Here is a 20,144-nt window from a genome sequence, read left to right on the forward strand (position 1 = left end):
TACATTAAATGCTGGTTCAACAAAAGATGCAGTGAGGCAAAAGACAGAAGGAACAGCGCTTGGAAAAGGTGGAGAAAAGATAAAAAAAAAAAAAAAAAAAAAAAAAAAAAAAAAAAATGGAAAATGGCAAGCCACTCTCCCTTAATGCTCACTTCCAGTCTGCTGCCACTTTCACCCCTTGTACATCTCATCACCTTACTTTTACCCACATTTACTTCAACTTTCTTCTCTCACACACACCCAAACTGTCACCAACTTCCTCAAACCTGCTACAAGCGCAGTGTCATCTGCAAACAACAGCTGGCTCACCTCCCACTTTTCTCCATTTTCTTTAAGGGAGCATCGCCAGCAATATTTTGAAAAATTCTGGTACATGAGTGAATTTTAGGTAAACATTTCAAAAGAATTTCTATGATGGTGGCAACACTCATACAAAGTTATACAGCTGTATTTTGTTTCTATTTTTTATACAGAATAAAATAGATAAAATATTGGCAACCTCTGGCAACCCCATTGCATAAAAAACATTCTGTATATTGAAATAGTGTCAACATTTCTACAGCTATTTCGTTTTTTGCTACAGAATTGTGTTTAGTGAAGATATTAGGCAATTCCTCCCACCGGCATACCCCACAAAGACATTGGACAGGGCACCAGTACTCTTGAAAAAGTCAAAGGAAGGTGATGTCACTCCTGGCGCTCTCACCGTGATCATGGGAAAATTAACAAGAAACAAGAGAGTGAAGCAGCAGAATATAGAGAGGGCCCGTGAGTGCCTGAATTAGAAACAATAAAAGGGAAAAAGAAAGAGGAGAAAAGCAGCAAAGCTGCACCCAGCACTCTGCAAACATTTACTAGCCATGCCCACCTTACACCTCCTCCTTCCACGCCACACCACTCGCCCTCACCTCACACCTCATCAGCAAAGAGGAAACTGGAGATTTGCTATACATCACAACCATCAAACAAATGGTCACGAAAATTTAAATCCCCCATCCTGTAAAGTTTATGTTTTTGTTCTTTCTGTTGTAATATCTTCTTTTGTTCTTTATGGATTTTTGTTTGAGAGTAAACATCATGCTCTTTATTTTCTAGAGTAAAAAATAAAAGATTTTTTTTTTTTTTTTTTTATAAAACCTGAATTTTGTAGCATTTTTTAATTATTCAGAAACAAATTAATAAAAAATTAGATGTATTAGTTTGAAAAAATGCATTCAATAAAATTTGTTCCCCAGACTCTAAGCTTTCATTTCATACTGGGCTGAATGATGTGGAAGGATTTTCCATTAAGTAATTAGAGCTTCAATAGAGCTCACTTTATCTTCATTAAATATTCACTATGCCTTATATATACATGGGAGGAACACAATACCCTGAGGAATTACACACTAATGTAAGGGGTATTCATACTTATATTCATTAAACACATATTTGAAAAAAAATAAATAAATAAATAAAACAAAAAGAATAATAATCACCTATTCTATAAAGTGATGCGACACTCCCTTAACCATCTCCAATCCCCGACCCACCACCCTTGCATTTACCTCTCGCACCACCATCCATGTACAAGTTATAAATCACAAATATCATAATATAAAAATTAAATAATAGTTTAAAATTGTACAATGACCACTTCTTCATGGAATTTATTGGTTTGGAACTGGTACAGGGATCGGGATAGGGACATTCATCGAATGCGCAGCGCAATCGACTCATTGCTGCGCAAAGGATGAATCGATGGCGCAGTGCGATTGATCAATAGCGCAAATCGGTCGATAGCAAAGAACATATCTTTATTTTTTCTACCTAATTTGAATGATTCTACTGTCCAAAATTAACTTTGTCATTTATGCCCAAAACTACAATTTCCAAAGATGCTTCCAAAGGTGTATGGACAAACTCACAAGACAAAAAAATCACACCCTTAATGGGGGGGGGGGGGGGATTATATATATATAATATTTTCTTTATTAAATTTCATTTTTATATCATACATACATATATCAAACTGTACAAATACCCAATTAGAGATTGGAAATATTCACTCCAACCTGATGCCGTGGCCCACAGCACTAAGGAAGTTCTCCACAGACCTATGCCCAGCTACTTGCTACCTTTATTTGCATGAAAAATACTACTTTGGTTGCATTTCTTCTTTCAAAATTAGTATATATCTTCTTCAAGACTCCTTCCTTCTAGTAATACAGGATTCCTTCGCTATTTATTGGTTCGATATCTGATATTTCATTTATACAATCCTTTTGAATTGATACCACTTGCTCATTTTTCAATGTAGGCATTCAATTATACAATCATCAAACTGTAAACAAATGCACCACAATCGCAGCACCCCCCCATTGAAACTAGTTCCTGTTCTTTATCCGGTTGTTTACTCCCTTGGCCCGTGTATCAGTGTCTGTGTTTTGTGCTACTATTTCACATTCAGTGTTGCTTTTACGAGAGTAATACATACCCTGATGGCTTCCAAACAGCCTACAACAATTACTACAGGTGAGATAAAGCCCAAAAAACTGAGGAAGAGTTTATTGTTGGAGAAAAAACTTGAAATGATTAAGTGCTATGAAGGAGGTGAAGAGGCTAACCCCATTGCCAAAATCATGCAGTTGCCCCAATCAACTGTTTCCACAATAATCAAACAAGGAGACAATGTAAAGAAAGCTGGTGAAACAGCTTCTACATTAATGGCAAAGACGCTGATGAGGCAGAGGGAACCAATAATGGAGGAAATGAAGAGATTCTTAAGGCTGTGGATTGATGACCTGTCTCGCTGCAGCAATTCTCTTTCTACCTCCCTTGTGACAACAAAAGCCTTCTCAATTTATAATGATCTACATAAGAATGGATATGAAGTGAAGGATGGGTCAATTTTCAGTGCCAGTAAGGGTTGGTTTGACTGTTTTAAAGCCTGAGCAGCCCTACACAACATTAAGATGACAGGTGAGGCAGCAAGTTCTGACAAGCCTTCTGCTACAGCATTCATACCAACACTGAAAAAACACTGAAGAGCATAGCTACAATGCCAAACAGGTGATAAACTGTGACAAGACAGGCCTGTATTGGAAGAAAATGTCATCCAGAACCTTTATTGTTAAGGAGGAGAGAACAATGCCAGGATTTAAAGCATCCAAAGACAGATTAATCCAGGTGCTGGGTGGTAATGCAGCTCGGGACCTGAAGCTGAAGCCTTTATTGATCTATTGCTGTGAAAACCCATGGGCACTTAAGGGCTATGTGAAAGAATATCCCCCAATGATATATAGATCCGACAAGAAGGCCTGGATGATGTCTTCTATGAACCAGCATTATGTTGCAAATTATTTGTCCCCTGTACTGTGTGAATATGCTGCCAAAGAAACATTGGCAACTGTTTCCTCCTGCTGGTTGACAATGCCCCAAGCCACTCAACAACCATGGGAGATTGGGCAGACAACATAAGAGGTGATGTTTCTGCCCAAAAACACGACAGCACTCATCCAGTCAATGGACCAACATGTGATCGCCACCTTCAATGATTATTACCAGTGCAGCACAATGAGTCAGCTGATTAACATAATTGACTACCCAGACAAGCAGTTCTGGGACAATTATAATATCAAGAAAGCCATTGACAATATCAATGTAGGTTGACTGATTTGGTTTAACGTCACAAATTCCTCCCTATCGGAAGGTTGGGACAGTGCCTCTTACAGAGGACTTTGTAGCATGGGATTTAATGAACCATGCCCTTGGTTCAACTTCGCTGATGGCAGGATTCGAACTGCAATCCCCTCGACCTTCACTGCAAGTAATGATGCCCTAACCTGCTCAGTCAGCGAGCTTCAATGTAGGTACGAGCACAAAAATTCCAAGTTTGGTTTAACCCTTAAATTCTTATTGCATATGAAAAATCTTTTCATTAAAAACAAAATGCTTTTAATTTTTTTTTAAATAGCTTGAAAAATAAGGGAGATACAATTTTTTCATTCTGATTCTTAGGATTAACTTAAAACAAAGGTGAGAACTAAGTAAACATATATAGGTAACTCAGGTAAAGACTTTGGCAAAGATACATACATATACCAAGGCTTTTTCCCCCTTACAAGGGAGGTAGCCAAAAAGGAAAAGGCATAAAATCCTTTCCACCCATTTCATCCTTGAATACACTCCACACCCCTCCACCCTCCCTCTTATCTTAGCATCTCCTGGATGACGGGTCATCCCTGTACCTTGTCCACTGCCCTGGGTCAGAAGCAGTGTCGCAAGATAAACACACAAAATCTAAATCATTGGTCCATTTTTAATTAAATTTGGAATTTAAGGGTTTTATGGGTCAACAAATCACCTGGGTATGACAAAAAACAATGTGGAACGTCTGTATCATACCAAATTTACATTTCCATGGCAATGATTAAGTTGTCAGAATAATCATTCATAAAATCCAAACCAGTGGTCCAATTTAAATGCAACTAGACATAAGGTTTTATGGGTCAACAAATCAGCTGAGCATGTCAAAAACAATGTAGGACCTTCCTTTTATGCTATTCTTACTAACATTGATCATGTTGCCATGGCAAAGATTAAGATGGTACATGCGAGTCTGCAAGTGGCACCACCACCGTGGATGGAATTTTGCTGCCGCAGTTTTGAGTGACCCATTTGACTAGGTTCTCCTGAGTTTGAACTCTGGTAGCATTCAATGCATGTACATGGTTCAAAAGTCTTCCTGTTCTAGAAGTTTAGATTCAGTTCTTCAAAAATAGAAGGATTGCCTCTAGATGGCATCTAGTGGCAAAACCTGACCATCCAAAACGTATTTTTGGCAGCAAATGCACAGCCGTGTCATAAACAACGATCTTGAAGTCACTTATTTCCAGGAAAAAACAAGCTGAAAAACACAAATATCACATTAAAAAGTTATTATATCACTTCCTTTCCTTTAGATTTCCACTCAGAAAACTAAATTGCCACTGCAACCATCTAAATTTACGTTTAAATTGGTGAAAATCCGTAAAATTTTAAGAACTGCATCTAAACTTCTAGAACAGGAAGACATTTTGAATTACCCACATACAAGTTGAACACTAACAGAGTTCAAACTCAAGGGGAAGCCAGTTGAAAGGGTCGCAAAAAATGGCAATGTAAACATTCCTTCTGCGATGGTGGTGCAGCATGGAAGGCGACAGAAAAAACAATGAAAGGCTGCTGGAAGAAACTGTGGCCCAAGTGTGTCAAGCTAGCTGACAACTTCATTGGATTTAGTGATGTGGCACCCCTTCATAAGGACGTCATCAGGCTCTCTCACATGGTTGGCTTCAAGGAAGTGGATGAAGATGATGTGAATGAATTGCTACAGTACCATGATAAGCCACTTAGCAATGAAGATCTGACAGAGTTGGAACAAGAACGAGCTCTCCATGGTGATGATGATGCACCCCAGCAAGGCCTTGACATCAAAACACTTTATGAAGTGTTCTCTAGTCTATTTGCAACCATAAAAAAATAAATAAATAAATGAAGGAAAGGGACACAAATGCAGCAAGAAGTGGAACAGTTGCCTATAATGTAGAGCAAGCCTTCAAGGTCTTTAGAGATATATTTGAGGCCAGGGGGTGGGTGGGTGGTGTGTGTGTGTGTGTGTGTATTTACCTAGTTGTATTTTACGGGAAGGGGAGCTATGCTCGTGGTATCCCGTCTTCAAATCTCATTTTATCTAAACTATTTTTAAATTCATGTATTGTTTTTGCGTGTGTGTATTTACCTAGTTGTATTTTACGGGAAGGGGAGCTATGCTCGTGGTGTCCCGTCTTCATATCTCATTTTATCTAAACTATTTTTAAGTTCATGTATTGTTTTTGCACACACCACTTTCTCATCTAACTTGTTCCAACTGTCTATTACTCTGTGTGTATTTACCTAGTTGTATTTACCTAGTTGTATTTTACGGGAAGGGGAGCTATGCTCGTGGGGTCCCGTCTTCATATCTCATTTTATCTAAACTATTTTTAAATTCATGTATTGTTTTTGCACACACCACTTTCTCATCTAACTTGTTCCAACTGTCTATTACTCTGTGAGGAAAGCTGTTCTTTTTCAAATCTCTTCTATAGCTGTCTTTTTTTATTTTCTTTCCGTGTCCTCTTGTATTTCTGTCATCCCATTTTATCAGATTCTCTCTATCAGTAATTTCCATGCCTTTCATGATTCTGTAAATAGCTATCAAATCTCCTCTCTCTCTTCTTTGCTCTAGTGTCTGTAGTTCAAGTTTTTCTAGTCTCTCTTCATATGATAGTTTTGAGAGTGTTGGTGCCAATTTTGTAATTGCTCTTTGTATTCTTTCAAGTTTTTTTATACATTTTTTTGTACTTGGTGACCATATCGTTACTGCATATTCCAATCTTGGTCTTATCAGGGTGATTAGGATTTTCTTCACCATTTCTTCAACCAGGTATGTGAATGCAACTTTGATTGTTCTTATTAAATTATAGGTTTCTCCAAAAATCTTATTTATATGTTTCTCAGGTGACATATTATTCATAACAATGACTCCCAGGTCCTTCTCATTTTCTACTTTTTTTTTATTCCTTCTTCTCCCAATTTATATGATCCTGTTATTCTGTTTTTGCTTTTTCCAAATTCCATTATACTGCACTTTTTTGTATTGAACTCCATCTCCCACTTCCTACTTCATTCCTGTACTTTATATAGATCTCTCTGTAGTGATTCACAATCTTCTTCTGTTTTCACTCTTTTCAGTAGTTTTGCATCATCTGCAAAGAAGCTCATATAGCTTTCAATTCCTTCATCCATATCATTAATATATATAGCAAACATTATTGGGGCCAGAACTGTTCCCTGCGGAACACCGCTTATTACTTTATCCCATTTTGAGTGCTGGTCTCTTATCACTACTCTCATTTTTCTTTCTTGCAAAAAGTCTTCCATCCAATTTAGCAGTTTGCCCTGTATTCCTCCTTCAGTTTCTAATTTCTTAAGCAACTTCTTATGTGGTACTTTGTCAAAAGCTTTCTTTAGGTCTAGAAATGCACAGTCCACCCATCCATCTCTTTCTTGTATTATATCTATTAGCCTTGAATAGAAACATATTAAATTGGTGATGCATGATCGTCCTTGTCTGAATCCAAATTGCCTTGGATTTAACACTTTGTTTTTTTTTCTAAATATTTTACCCATCTACTTTTGATAATTCTTTCACAAATTTTTGCTATTGTACTTGTTAGAGAGACTGGTCGATAGTTGGTAGGTTCTTCTTTATTTCCCCCTTTATATATAGGTACTATATTTGCTTTAATGGATTATGTAGTGGTAAATAGGATTATGATAGGAAGAGTTAAGGATGTACATGTGCTAAGGGGAGAGGGTGGGGGAATATCAGATCATTTTTTGGTGGAAGGTAAGCCGAGAGTGGAGGATAGATGGAGAAGGAGGAAAGGGACAAAAGGTAGGGAGGTTCTTAGAGTGAACTCCTTGAATGAAAAGGAAAAGGAGAAGGAGTACGAAAAGAAGCTGAAGGAGGAGTGGGAGGGAGTAAAGGATAGAGCAGAGATGGGTGTGGAGGAGGAATGGGGATGGTTCAAGGAGGGAGTCTTAAAGTGTGCAAGGATGGTGTGTGGAACAAGAAGGACAGGGGGAAATAGAAGAAAGGGTAGTGAATGGTGGGATGAGGAAACAAAGAAGGTTGTAGAAGAGAAGAAGCGAGCATTCACAGATTGGTTACAAAAGAGGACAGGGGAGTCATATGAGACGTACAAAGAAAAGAAAAGAGAAGTAAAGCAAAAGGTAAAGGAGGCAAAGAGGAGAGCAGATGTGAAATGGGGTAGGAGTATGACAGAAAATTTTGAAAGTAATAAAAAGATGTTTTGGAAAGAAATTAAGAGAGGAAGAGGAGGCGAATCAAGTAGGGAAGAAAAGGTAAAAGGTACAGATGGAGAGTTGATAATGGAAGAGATGGCAGTGAGGGGAAGATGGGCAGAATATTTTAGGGAGTTGCTGAATGTGAAGGAGGATAGGGAAGGAAAGATAGCTGCAGTGGGAAATGCAAAGAAAATGAGAGTGATGAGTGAGGAGAATGGAGGAGAAATAAGGAAGGATGAGGTGAAGGCAGTTGTAAAGATGATGAAAGCAGGTAAGGCACCTGGTCTGGATGGATGTCATGCAGAATGTCTGAAAAAGGGAGGTTCAGTGATGGTGGACTGGTTGGTGAGGTTATTTAATGTTTGCTGGAGAGAGGGTAGAGTACCGGAGGACTGGAGTAGTGCCTGTATAGTTCCTCTTTACAAGGGAAAAGGGGACAAGTGTGAATGTAGTAATTTCAGAGGGATTAGCCTGTTGAGTGTAGTAGGGAAGGCGTATGGGAGGATCTTAATTGAGAGGATTAGGAGAGGAACAGAAGGAGTAATTGGTGAGGAACAGTGTGGATTTAGGACGGGTAGAGGTTGTGTAGATCAGATCTTTGTGGTAAGACAGATATGTGAGAAAGCTATAGGAAAGGGGAAGGATGTTTTTTGGGCTTTTATGGATCTGGAAAAGGCTTATGATAGGGTAGACAGAAAGGCACTGTGGGAGGTTATGCAGATTTATGGGATAGGAGGAAAGCTTTTGGGAGCTGTCAAGAGTTTTTATGAGAGTAGTAGAGCATGTGTTAGGATTAGAAATGGAGAGAGTGAGTGGTTTGAAGTAAAGGTGGGACTTCGTCAAGGATGCGTTATGTCGCCCTGGCTTTTCAACTTATACATGGATGGGGTGGTACGAGAGGTGAATGCTAGGGTAGTGAGTCAGGGATTGGAGATGGTTAAAGAAAATGGAGAAAAGTGGGAGGTGAGCCAGCTGTTGTTTGCGGATGACACTGCACTTGTGGCAGGGTCAGAGGAGGGATTGAGGAAGCTGGTGGCAGAGTTTGGGAGAGTATGTGATAGAAGAAAGCTAAAGATAAATGTGGGTAAAAGTAAGGTGATGAGATGTACAAGGGGTGAAAGTGGCAGTAGACTGGAAGTGAACATTAAGGGAGAGCGACTGGAGGAAGTGGATAGTTTTAGATACTTGGGTGCAAGTGTAGCAGGAAAAGGTGGAGTGAAGGTGGAGGTAGAATGTAGATTGAGAGAAGCGAGTAAATGCCTTGGTGGTTTAAAGAGTGTAATGAGGAATAGACATTTGGGAATGGATGCGAAGAGGAGACTGTATGAAGGAGTGATTGTGCCAACAGCACTGTATGGGGCAGAAACGTGGAACATAAGAGAAGAAGAGAGAAGGAGTTTGAATGTGTTTGAGATGAGGTGTCTGAGAAGTATGGTGGGGGTTACTAGGCTAGATAGAGTGAGAAATGTGGAGGTGAGGAGGAGAACAGGGGTGACAAAGGATTTGGGAGATAGGGTTGATGAAAGAATATTAGGATGGTTTGGACACATGGAAAGAATGAGTGAAGAAAGACTAGTAAAAGAGGTATGGAAGGCAGATGTGGAGGGAGTGAACATGAGGGGACGTCCTAGGATGAGGTGGATGGATGGGGTGAAGGGGGCTTTGGGGAAGAGGGGAATGTCTGTTGAGGAAGGAAGGGAGAGGACGGAAGACAGAGGTGAGTGGAGAATGGTTGTATATGGATGATGTTGTGACTGCATGAGGAGGAATGGGCAGGGGGGTGGGGGTAGTATGTGTGAGTAAATTTTGACGCAGTCCGAAGGGATTTCTCCCCGTCCTCGCCTTATATGCAAAGGGGGACGGAGAGGGGGGGTCGCCGATTAAATGAAGCGGCCTTGCTGTGGATGTACTGTGTCTTGCGACACTGCTTCTGACCCAGGGCGGTGGGCAGGGTGCAGCGATGACCCGTCATCCAGGAGGTGCTCAGATGAGAGGAAGGGTGGGAGGGGTGTGGAGTGTATTTAGGGATGAAATGGGTGGGAGTGTTTTTATGCCTTTCCCTTTTTGGCTACCTCCCTTGGAAGGGGGAAAAGGCCTTGGTATATGTATGTATGTATATTTGCTTTTTTTCCAATCTTCTGGAACTTTTCCTTCTTTCAAGGAACTATTTAGTATGCTATGTATTTTGTCTGCCAGTTCATTCCTGCATTCTTTCAGTATCCAGTTTGCTATTTCATCTGGTCCATGCGATTTTCTGACATCAAGATTACTCAAGTGTGTTAATATTTCATTCTTTGTTACTTCTATTTCTTCCATAGGGGGGACTTTCTCTTTCCATTCGTTCTCTTCAGGTTGTATGTTCTCCCTTGTAAACACTGATTTAAAATGTTTGTTCATAATTTCTGCCATTTCCATTTCCTCAGTGTATTCAACTCCCTCTTGTCTTAATTTCTCCAAGTCTTGTTTGTTTTTCAGTTTATTGTTTACAAATCTGTAGAATAGTTTTGGTTGATCTTTACACTTTTCTATGACATCTTTTTCATATTTTCTCTTTTCCTCTCTGCACGTTTGTACATATTCATTTCTATAACAGGTATATATTTTCCATTTTTCAGGTCTTCTGTCTTTTTTCCATCTGGTCCAGGCTTTGTCTCTTTTGTCTTTTAACTCCCTACAACTTTTGTTGTACCAGCATTTTACATATTCTTTTTCTTATTTTTGTCTTGGGACATACTTTTCCACTCCTTTTTTGTAAATTTTTGTCAAAATATTCCATTTCTCTTCTACTGTTGTTTCTTCTTTGTATATTTCTTCCCAGTTTTCCTTTTGAAAGAATTCTCTTATTTTATCAAAGTTTGTTTTTTCATACATCATTCTTCCTTTTCTATATTGTTCATTTCTTTTCATATATTTTTCTTCATTAAGTTCCAGTTCAATCAATATGTGGTCACTTTTACTTATTGGTGTTTTATATTCAATTTTGTCCACTATTCTAGGTTCAGATGTAATTATTAGGTCTAGTCTCGATGGCTCTTCTTCATTTCTATACCTAGTGTTCTCCTGTATCCATTGTGTCATTGTATGGTCAGTAACCATCTCAAGTAGAGCGTTTCCCCATGAGCCGTCTCCACCCTTTACTGTCATTTCTTCCCAGCAGATTTCTTTGCAATTAAACTCGCCCATCATAACTATTTTTCCTCCCTCTTCCATTATCTTGTTTAATGTTATCTTTGTGTTCTCTAACATACTTTTATGTTCACTCTCTTCCCATGAGGCTGTTTTCGGGGGCACATAATTTATCACAAACTTTCTGCTCTTCTTATCTCTGTCTTCTACTTCCATCATTATCATCTCTACTGTATTCTTTCCATATGTTACACACTTCACGTTTATATCCTTCTTAGTCAGGAACATAACTCCACCCCCTTCCTTTTTCACTCTGTTTCTAATCCAATAATTATATGCATCATGTCCTACACTGTTGGGTGGTAGTGGACCTTTTAATTTTGTTTCTACAATTCCCATTATGTCTGGTTCTTTTTCTTTCAAATAATCATTCAGCTCATTCAATCCTGTTATTAATCCATCTATATTTGTGTAAGACACTCTTAGTTTTCTGCCACTTCCATTGTGTTCTCTGTTTCCCTTTTGTTTTTCTCTTGTATGTCGACTTTCTTTAGTTTCATATTCACTACTCTCCAATAGAATCTTTCTTTTTCTGACTCCGTTCTTATCTCGTTTTTTTCCTTAGCTTCAAGTCTTTTCTGTTTTTCTTCCTCTCTTTCCTCTTTATTCATTTCCCTTTTTATCCATACCTTTTTATATTGTTCAGTTGTTGCTAGTTTCCCTGTTTTGGATAAGATATTCTCAGCCGTAGTTTGTGACCTGAATTTAATCTTAATTGGTCTGGTCTTGTCTGTACTATATTTCCCGAGCCTGAATTTCTCTTCGATTTGTTTCATTATTTCTGGTTCATCTTCCTGAACTAATTCTAGTAAATTTCTTACTTTTTCATTTTCCTCTTTGATTCTTGTGGTTCTATCTGGGTTATGTTTCTCTTCCATTCCTAATATAATTATACATTTCTTTCTGTCTGCTAAGTCTCTTACTATATTCTCCTTCTGTCTCATCACTTTAATAACTGAGTTTTCAGTTTGTTCATTCATTTGCTGTCTGATTATGTCAGTGAATGCAACTTTGCTATTTTCTTGGATTTTTTTCCAACCCTCCTTGTTCTCCTTTAAGACTTTATTCTCTTCTTTTACTTCTTTTAACTGTTTTTTTAATTCTTCAATTTCCTTAGTTAAGTTTTTGTTCGCCTTCTCTAGTTCTTCCAATTTTTCAACCCTCTGTACAATGTTGTTAACATGACCGAACCTACGCTCCAAGTCCTCGATCATCTTATCGACCTTCTCTTCTAGTCTTGTCAGTCGGGGGGGGGGTTTGTGTCCCCCCACCCTCTTTAAATCCCTTGAAAATATTCTCATCACTTTCTACTGTATTGCTCTTATCTATACTTCTAATCTTTACATTTTTATTAGACATTTCATCGTCGCTCATCTGGTCGGGGGGCCGTTTGTTTACCTTTCGCCTGTCTGCCTGGGCCAAGTCCTCTCCTTCCTCATTTCCTTCCATTTCCCTCAGCAATCCCTCCCTTTCTCCTCTTTCCCACGAGCAATTTCCCCCCCTGTAAATACAATAGGCACTTCTCTTTGCGTTGGGATCCACGAAACTTCACTTTTCTTCAGAACATCTTCTAAGCCGTCCGTTCGTTGAAGTATTTACCTAGTTTACCTAGTTGTATTTTGCGGGAAGGGGAGCTATGCTCGTGATGTCCCGCCTTTGTATCTTGCAGTGTCTAGTTTGTTTTTAAACTCATGAATGGTTTTTGCGCATACTATTTCATTGTCCAGTTTGTTACAAGTGTCCAAAACTCTATGAGGAAAACTGTTTTTCTTCAGTTCTCTTCTATAGCTATGTTTTTTGATTTTCTTTCCATGTCCTCTTGTGTTTCTTTTGTCCCAGTTAAGTAAGTTCTCTCTATCGAGTACCTCTGTGCCTCTCATGATTCTGTAGATGGTCAATAGGTCACCTCTCTCTCTTCTTTGCTCCAGTGTCGGTAACTCCAGTTTAGCCAATCTCTCCTCGTATGATAGGTTTGCAAGTGCAGGTGCCATTTTTGTAGCTGCTCTTTGGATTCTTTCTATTTTCTTTATATTCTTTTTGGTACTGGGGGACCACAATGTCACCGCATACTCTAATCTAGGCCTTATCAATGTAACCAATATTTTTTTTATCATGTCTTCGTCCAAGTATGTAAACGCCACTTTTATTGATCTTAGCAAGTTGTAAGTCTCCCCGACAATTTTGTTAATCTGTATATCATAGGACAAGTCGTTCGTGATAATTACTCCCAAATCTTTTTCGGATCCTACTTTCTTTACTTCTTTGGTTCCAATTGTATATTTTCCTGATATTCTGTTTTTGCTTTTTCCAAACTCCATTATGCTACACTTCTTAGTATTAAAGTCCACTTCCCATTTCTGACTCCAGTTCCATACCCTATTTAGGTCTTCTTGCAGTGCTTCAGTCCTCATCAGTTTCTATTTTCCTTAGCAGTTTGGCGTCATCGGCAAAGAAGCTCATGTAGCAGTTCACGTCTTCGTCCATGTCATTCATATAGATAGCAAACATTATTGGTGCCAGCACCAATAATGTGTGTGTGTGTGTGTGTGTGAGAGAGAGAGAGAGAGAGAGAGAGAGAAAGAGAGAGAGAGAGAGAGAGAGAGAGAGAGAGAGAGAGAGAGAGAGCAAACCACACCATTTCCAGCTTCTTCAAACCTGCCACTCCCTACCATCAGCTGATCCAGACTCCCATCTACCACCTCTCCACTCTATGTCTGGTGCTCTTCCATCCACCTCTGCTGCCCAGGATTCATGATGAGAAGGTTTCCTTGGGATTTTAGTAGACTAGCCATGAAAGGCATATGTGGTGCAAGATCAGGTACCAAGTGGCATTCTACTGAGCCTTTTTTCTGCTCTTTTCAGTGGATATAGGCCTACTGGGGAAACCACTGTATAAATTTTTTTTTCAAAAATGCATCTGTAACACTACCTCATCGGATGGTGTGGAATAGTGTTATATGTCTCTCAATATAGGCTAGGCCAAGGCTACTCTCCTCATTAAATTAAATCCTATTAAAACTTAAGTTCACTATGCGATCATTCATTATTTGATCTGGTTTTCATGAATGTAACCCAATTGTATAATGGGGGAAACCTGTATATTTAGGTTTGGGATAATTACTATATTTACCAAGTTTTTAGGTAGAAGCATCCAAATGGGACCAAACCAAGCTCATACCCTTAATGAAAAAATACAAAAGTTCAGTTTTCATACATTTTAAACACCAAATACATGATATTATACACATGGGTGGGAGTGGATTTATGCCTTTGACTTTAGCTACTTCCCTTGTAAGGGGGAAAACATATATTTCTAATCACACTTTCTCTTTTTTACTTATTGCACCTCATTTTACACATCTAAACAGTTAATCCTCCAGTGTTGCTCACACCTTCTTTAAATTTAATCAGTTTCTATGTTACTGAGTGATGAATAATCTGAGTTGTTTTCACCTCAACTACCTTACCTATTTGACTTATCTCACCTCACCTCAAATTGTGAAGTACACTGAGCAAATCTTACCAGTGATGAGCCACAATTATCCCAGTATATAAGCATGCCAAATCTGATAATTACTCAATCATTCAGCATGGAGATCACAACCAACAAGGGAGGTACCAAACTATGCTTGAATGGATACCTGTATCTGAAAAAAGAGAGCTACAACTGGATCCACTGGCAATATAATCAGTACAGATCAGTTGGGTGTATGGGTGCATTCACAACAGATGATACATGTGAGAAGGAATGAGAAACATAGAGAAGGAAGATTAATGTACTACAAAACTGACTTTGTAAAACGACCATTTTTTCAAAATACCTGTTGAGAAAAATTTGCAAATGATGAAACAAAGATGGAAGAGAAATGGAACATTTTTAAAGAAATATATAAGGAGGGAACAGATAAACATGTGCCTAAGCACAAACAGAAAAGGGAGTACATAAAGTGCTGGTATATTAAAAAGTGTAGCGATGCTAAAGATAGAAGAGACAAAGCTTGGAAACGATGGAAGAGACAAAAAAGTGACTAAATGGCAAACATACATCAAACTGAGAAATGAATACATAGACATACACAGGAAAAAAGAAACTATGAAAAAGATATAATAGCAAAATGCAAAGATCAACCTAAACTATTTTACAGATATGTAAATGATAAACTAAAAGACAAACATGAAATAGTGAAATTGTGTGAAGGAATAAAGAATACACAAAAGACGTAGAAATGGCTGAAGTAATGACCAGACACTTTATGTCTGTATTTACAATTGAAAGCTCACAAATGTGGGATGATTGTCACTAAGAAGGATCCCCTAAAATGAAAGAAATAACAGTGACACAGAAAGAAATAAGGGACCAAATAAGTAAACTCAATGTCAGAAAATTACATGAGCCAGACGGAATAGCAAACTGGATATTAAAAGAAGCATAGATGAACTCACAGATAAAATACACAAGATAATTGACTTCTCACTCAAAGAAAGAAAAGTACCACAAGACTGGAAAAATGCTAATATTGTACCAATATATCAGGGAGGAGATAAAGAAAATCCAACAAATTATAGACCGGTATCCCTTACAAGCACAATTGCAAAAATATGTGAAAGAGTTATCAAAAACAAATGGACTAAACACTTGGAAGAGAACAAAATACTAAACCCCAAACAATTTGGATTTAGAAGTGGAAGATCATGTACTACAAATTTAATATGCTTTTACTTAAGATTGATAGATACAATACAAGAAAGAGATGGCTGGGCAGACTGTCTTCCTGGACCTACAAAAGGCTTTTGACAAAGTACCACACAAAAAACTACTAAGAAAAATTTAAACAATAGGTGGAATAAAGGGAAAATTATTGGAATGGATGAAAGACTTCTTGAAAGGAAGGAAAATGAGAGTGGTACTTAGAGAAAAGAACTTAAATTGGGTAAACATGTTAAGTGGAATCCCCCAAGGCTCCGTGTTGGCTCCGATAATGTTTGCTGTTTATATGAATGACATGGATGAAGGAATTGAATGTTATATAAACTTTGCAGATGATGCAAAACTATTGAAGAGAGTAAGTAAAGAAGAAGAAATCTTTCCAAGAAGACCTGGACAAAGTCTGGAAATGGAGTAAAAAGAATGAAATGAATTTCAACATTAAGAAATGTAGTAAAACGGAATTTGGAAAAAGTAAAAATAGAATATCAGGTCAATACAAAATTGGAATAAAGGAAGTTACAAAAGCAAACTCAGAAAGAGACCTAGAAGTAATCATCTTAAATGACATGACACCAGACAAACATGTAAACAAAATAGTTGGAGAAACCTACAATTTAATAAGATCATTGAAAGTGGCCTTTGACTACATGGACAAGGAAATGGTAAAGAGAATACTAGTTACAATGATAAGACCAAAATTAGAATATGCAGTGTTACTAAGGACACCCAGTACAATAAAAAACAAAGAAATTAAAAAGAATTCAAAGAGCATTGATGAAGATGGCACCAACACTTAGCAAGTTGACATATGAACAAAGATTGGACAAACTAAACTTACTAACTCTGGAGCAAGGAAGAGAAAGAGGCAATTTGATAACCATCTACAGAATTATGAAAGGGATGGAAATCCTTGATAGGGATGATCAATGGGACAGAAAAAACACAAGAGGACACAAGAAGAAACCTAAGAAGGACAGTTACAGAAGAGATTTGAAAAAAGAACAGCTTTCTACACAGAGTAATAGATACATAGAATAAATTGAATGAGAAAACAATGAGTGCTTAAACTATACATGATTTTAAGAAAGAACTGGATTCGGAAAGATACAACTGCGGGTCACTACTAGCATAGCTCTTCTCCCGCAATATACAACTAGGTAAATATGGTGATACATATATACACAGTTCTTTGTCAATCACAACCATGTACTAAACAGGACAGGAGTTGAAGTCAGAAAGGTACCCATGACCATGAAGGTAGTGGCAAAGCAGTCAAAAAGTTGGCCTAACCAGGTCCTTACACAGGTTCTCCTTACAGCCAGTGAGGAAGTCCACTGCAACATTGGGAAAATGCAAACATGTAAATCTATTCTTCAAAGTCAGCACTGTGGATGTCTACCCATGAATCTAGCTGATCTCTGAGACTTGGTCATCACTGATAAGTGGACAACCATCAGTGGAGCAGACCCAAGGCCATTCATGATCCATGATTCTAACCCTGGGAATCATCAGCGAGTTGTAGAGTTTTCTAGTGAGGAGTAGCTCTGTCACTTAGGGGAGTCTGACATTTGGTAGATGTTAATTATTCCATGAATTTCAGCATTTTTGAGCAGCTTTATGTGATAAATGCCTCACTTGGAAAATCTGCGATGTATGTATATGCCTTCCTTTCTGGGATGAGTATACAGATCTATCAAGAGGTGCTTTAAGCAGCTCTTGACAAGCTGGAGGCCATGCACATTTACCTTGACACTTGTGATATTGTTACTGATTTTCAGTAAGTTTCTACCCAGTCTGTGGCCTTGGTGCTTGGACTTCATGTAACAACATGGGGGTGCTTCTACAACTTAACCCAGAGTACATGGAGGAGGATCCAGGCACTGGAGAAGACTGAACTGTACCCCGCCAATGATGATGTCAAGCATTTCTATGAGATGCTTGATGGGCTGGCCTTCCTTCTAGAAGACAAGGTACAAGATGTCATGGTTTATCTATGGGAAAACATACCAGATGGGATGGAGGATTTAATTGATTACTTCAATTCCATGTATGTAAGCAAAACATTCTATCATGTTTAGCAAAGAAAAAGTACAGCCTGGCGATCCATAGCTACTACTTGTCCAGATCACTCCAAGGTTTGGCATACCCATCTGGAATGTGCATCAGGCCACCTTGGAGGGACAGGATAGTACAATGTGAGAGCTGGAATACGTCCTCCCAGCTCATCGAGCACCACCACCCATCCTTCTATAGTGCAGTGGATGGTCTCAGTCGAGACTATGCATTGGTCAATACATAGCTACTTCAACACAACAGAGGGCAGATGATTGCAAACCACAAGTGATGCAGTTATGTGGATCTTCAGAAGCACTTCAAAAACCTGTGACATGAGTTAGTAGCTGGGTGTTGGTCTATGGAAGACTTCCTTGTGGTCCTGTGGACCACTACAGCCATCAGATTGGAGTGAATATTTCCAATCAAAGTGATGTATATATATATAGAAAAGTAATTCAACATTGAAATATAAAACAGTGTAAGCTTTTGTATATATGATATAAAAAGAAGTAATTTAATAAAATAAATATATTTGTGTTTTTTTCCACTTAGGGTGAGAGGTTTCATCTTGTGAGCTTGTCATGGAATTGTTTCATTCCAGTAATACGCACACACATTTTTCCATTTTTTTCTTCTTTGTATTTGAAAGATGTTTTCTCAGCCTCAGGAATGTTTAAGTGAGGAGCTATTGGACAATGAAAGTTTCATGTTAAATATCTGTTATTGAATGTTTCTGGAATCCTACCCAAATTGCCAATGATCATGCCAAAAATATATACAAGTAACAATGGGGGGTGTTACTTGTCATATCATTTAGTTATTTCAACTTCTAATAAATATGCATTTTCTTGGAAGAAAAGAATATTCACACAAATGAAAAATACCTTGCTGGTGTCCAAATTAACACAATGGTCCACACCTTGCATTTCAAAATCTCATTTTTATAAAACACTATTGGCTCAAACATCGCATTAAAGAGATATTAGCTCTAGACAGGATATGAGCTGGTCAACAGAATATTCACACAAATGAAAAATACCTTGCTGGTGTCCAAATTAACACAATGGTCCACACCTTGCATTTCAAAATCTCATTTTTATAAAACACTATTGGCTCAAACATCGCATTAAAGAGATATTAGCTCTAGACAGGATATGAGCTGGTCAACAGGTGATCAAGAACAAAAAATTCTCCTTTCGCCTGTCCACCGGGGTTCATGTATGACAGCAACATATACACCAGGCACTATCCCTCCAACTTAATGAAACTTATAAATTCAAAACTCAGTTTAATAGCCCTTAATCTATACATTTCCATTTAGGTCCTACTTACCTAGTCGGTCTACCATCTTTGTTTGTTGTTACAGATTTAGCGAAATAACTTTTATTTTTTAAAACCGCTGCTTTAGCGGAAATATACTACAATTTTCAACCAATACAGTAGTTATTTGTTACGCTAAATTAGGTCTTCCGTATATACCTATAGATATACATATATGTATGTATGTATGTATGCATGTGTATATATATATATATATATATATATATATATATATATATATATCACACACACACACATATATATATATATATATATATATATATATACATATGTATATATATACATATATATATATACATATATATAAATATATGTATATAAATATACATATATATATATATATATATATATATATATATATATATGTGTATTTACCTAGTTGTATTTACCTAGTTGTATTTTACGGGAAGGGGAGCTATGCTCGTGGGGTCCCGTCTTCATATCTCATTTTATCTAAACTATTTTTAAATTCATGTATTGTTTTTGCACACACCACTTTCTCATCTAACTTGTTCCAACTGTCTATTACTCTGTGAGGAAAGCTGTTCTTTTTCACATCTCTTCTATACCTGTCTTTTTTTATTTTCTTTCCGTGTCCTCTTGTATTTCTGTCATCCCATTTTATCAGATTCTCTCTATCAGTAATTTCTATGCCTTTCATGATTCTGTAAATAGCTATCAAATCTCCTCTCTCTCTTCTTTGCTCTATTGTCTGTAGTTCAAGTTTTTCTAGTCTCTCTTCATATGATAGTTTTGAGAGTGTTGGTGCCAATTTTGTAATTGCTCTTTGTATTCTTTCAAGTTTTTAATGCATTTTTTTGCACTTGGTGACCATATCGTTGCTGCATATTCCAATCTTGGTCTTATCAGAGTGATAAGAATTTTCTTCACCATTTCTTCATCCAGGTATGTAAATGCCACTTTGATTGTTCTTATTAAATTATAGGTTTCTCCAAAAATCTTATTTATATGTTTTTTT

The 20,144-nt window shown here is 37.7% G+C and overlaps 1 protein-coding gene across 2 annotated transcripts in view; it reads right to left on the bottom strand.

Moving 5' to 3' along the window:
- LOC143032886 (pleckstrin homology domain-containing family F member 2-like) overlaps positions 1 to 19,295 on the bottom strand; it is a 215,611-nt gene extending 196,316 nt beyond the window's left edge. Inside the window, exon 1 of one of the 2 annotated variants that reach the window (XM_076198101.1) lies at positions 19,157 to 19,295. In XM_076198101.1, coding sequence (XP_076054216.1) covers positions 19,157 to 19,172 — 16 coding nt within the window. In that variant the 5' untranslated portion in view covers positions 19,173 to 19,295. The remainder of the gene's footprint in view (positions 1 to 19,156) is intronic. The other variant, XM_076198102.1, reaches the window with a different exon arrangement.
- Between the last annotated feature and the right edge of the window lie 849 nt (positions 19,296 to 20,144).

The sequence above is a fragment of the Oratosquilla oratoria genome, chromosome 14 (genome assembly GCF_046742065.1).
Source record: "Oratosquilla oratoria isolate Oo_2021 chromosome 14, ASM4674206v1, whole genome shotgun sequence".
NCBI classification, from domain to species: Eukaryota; Metazoa; Arthropoda; class Malacostraca; order Stomatopoda; family Squillidae; genus Oratosquilla; species Oratosquilla oratoria.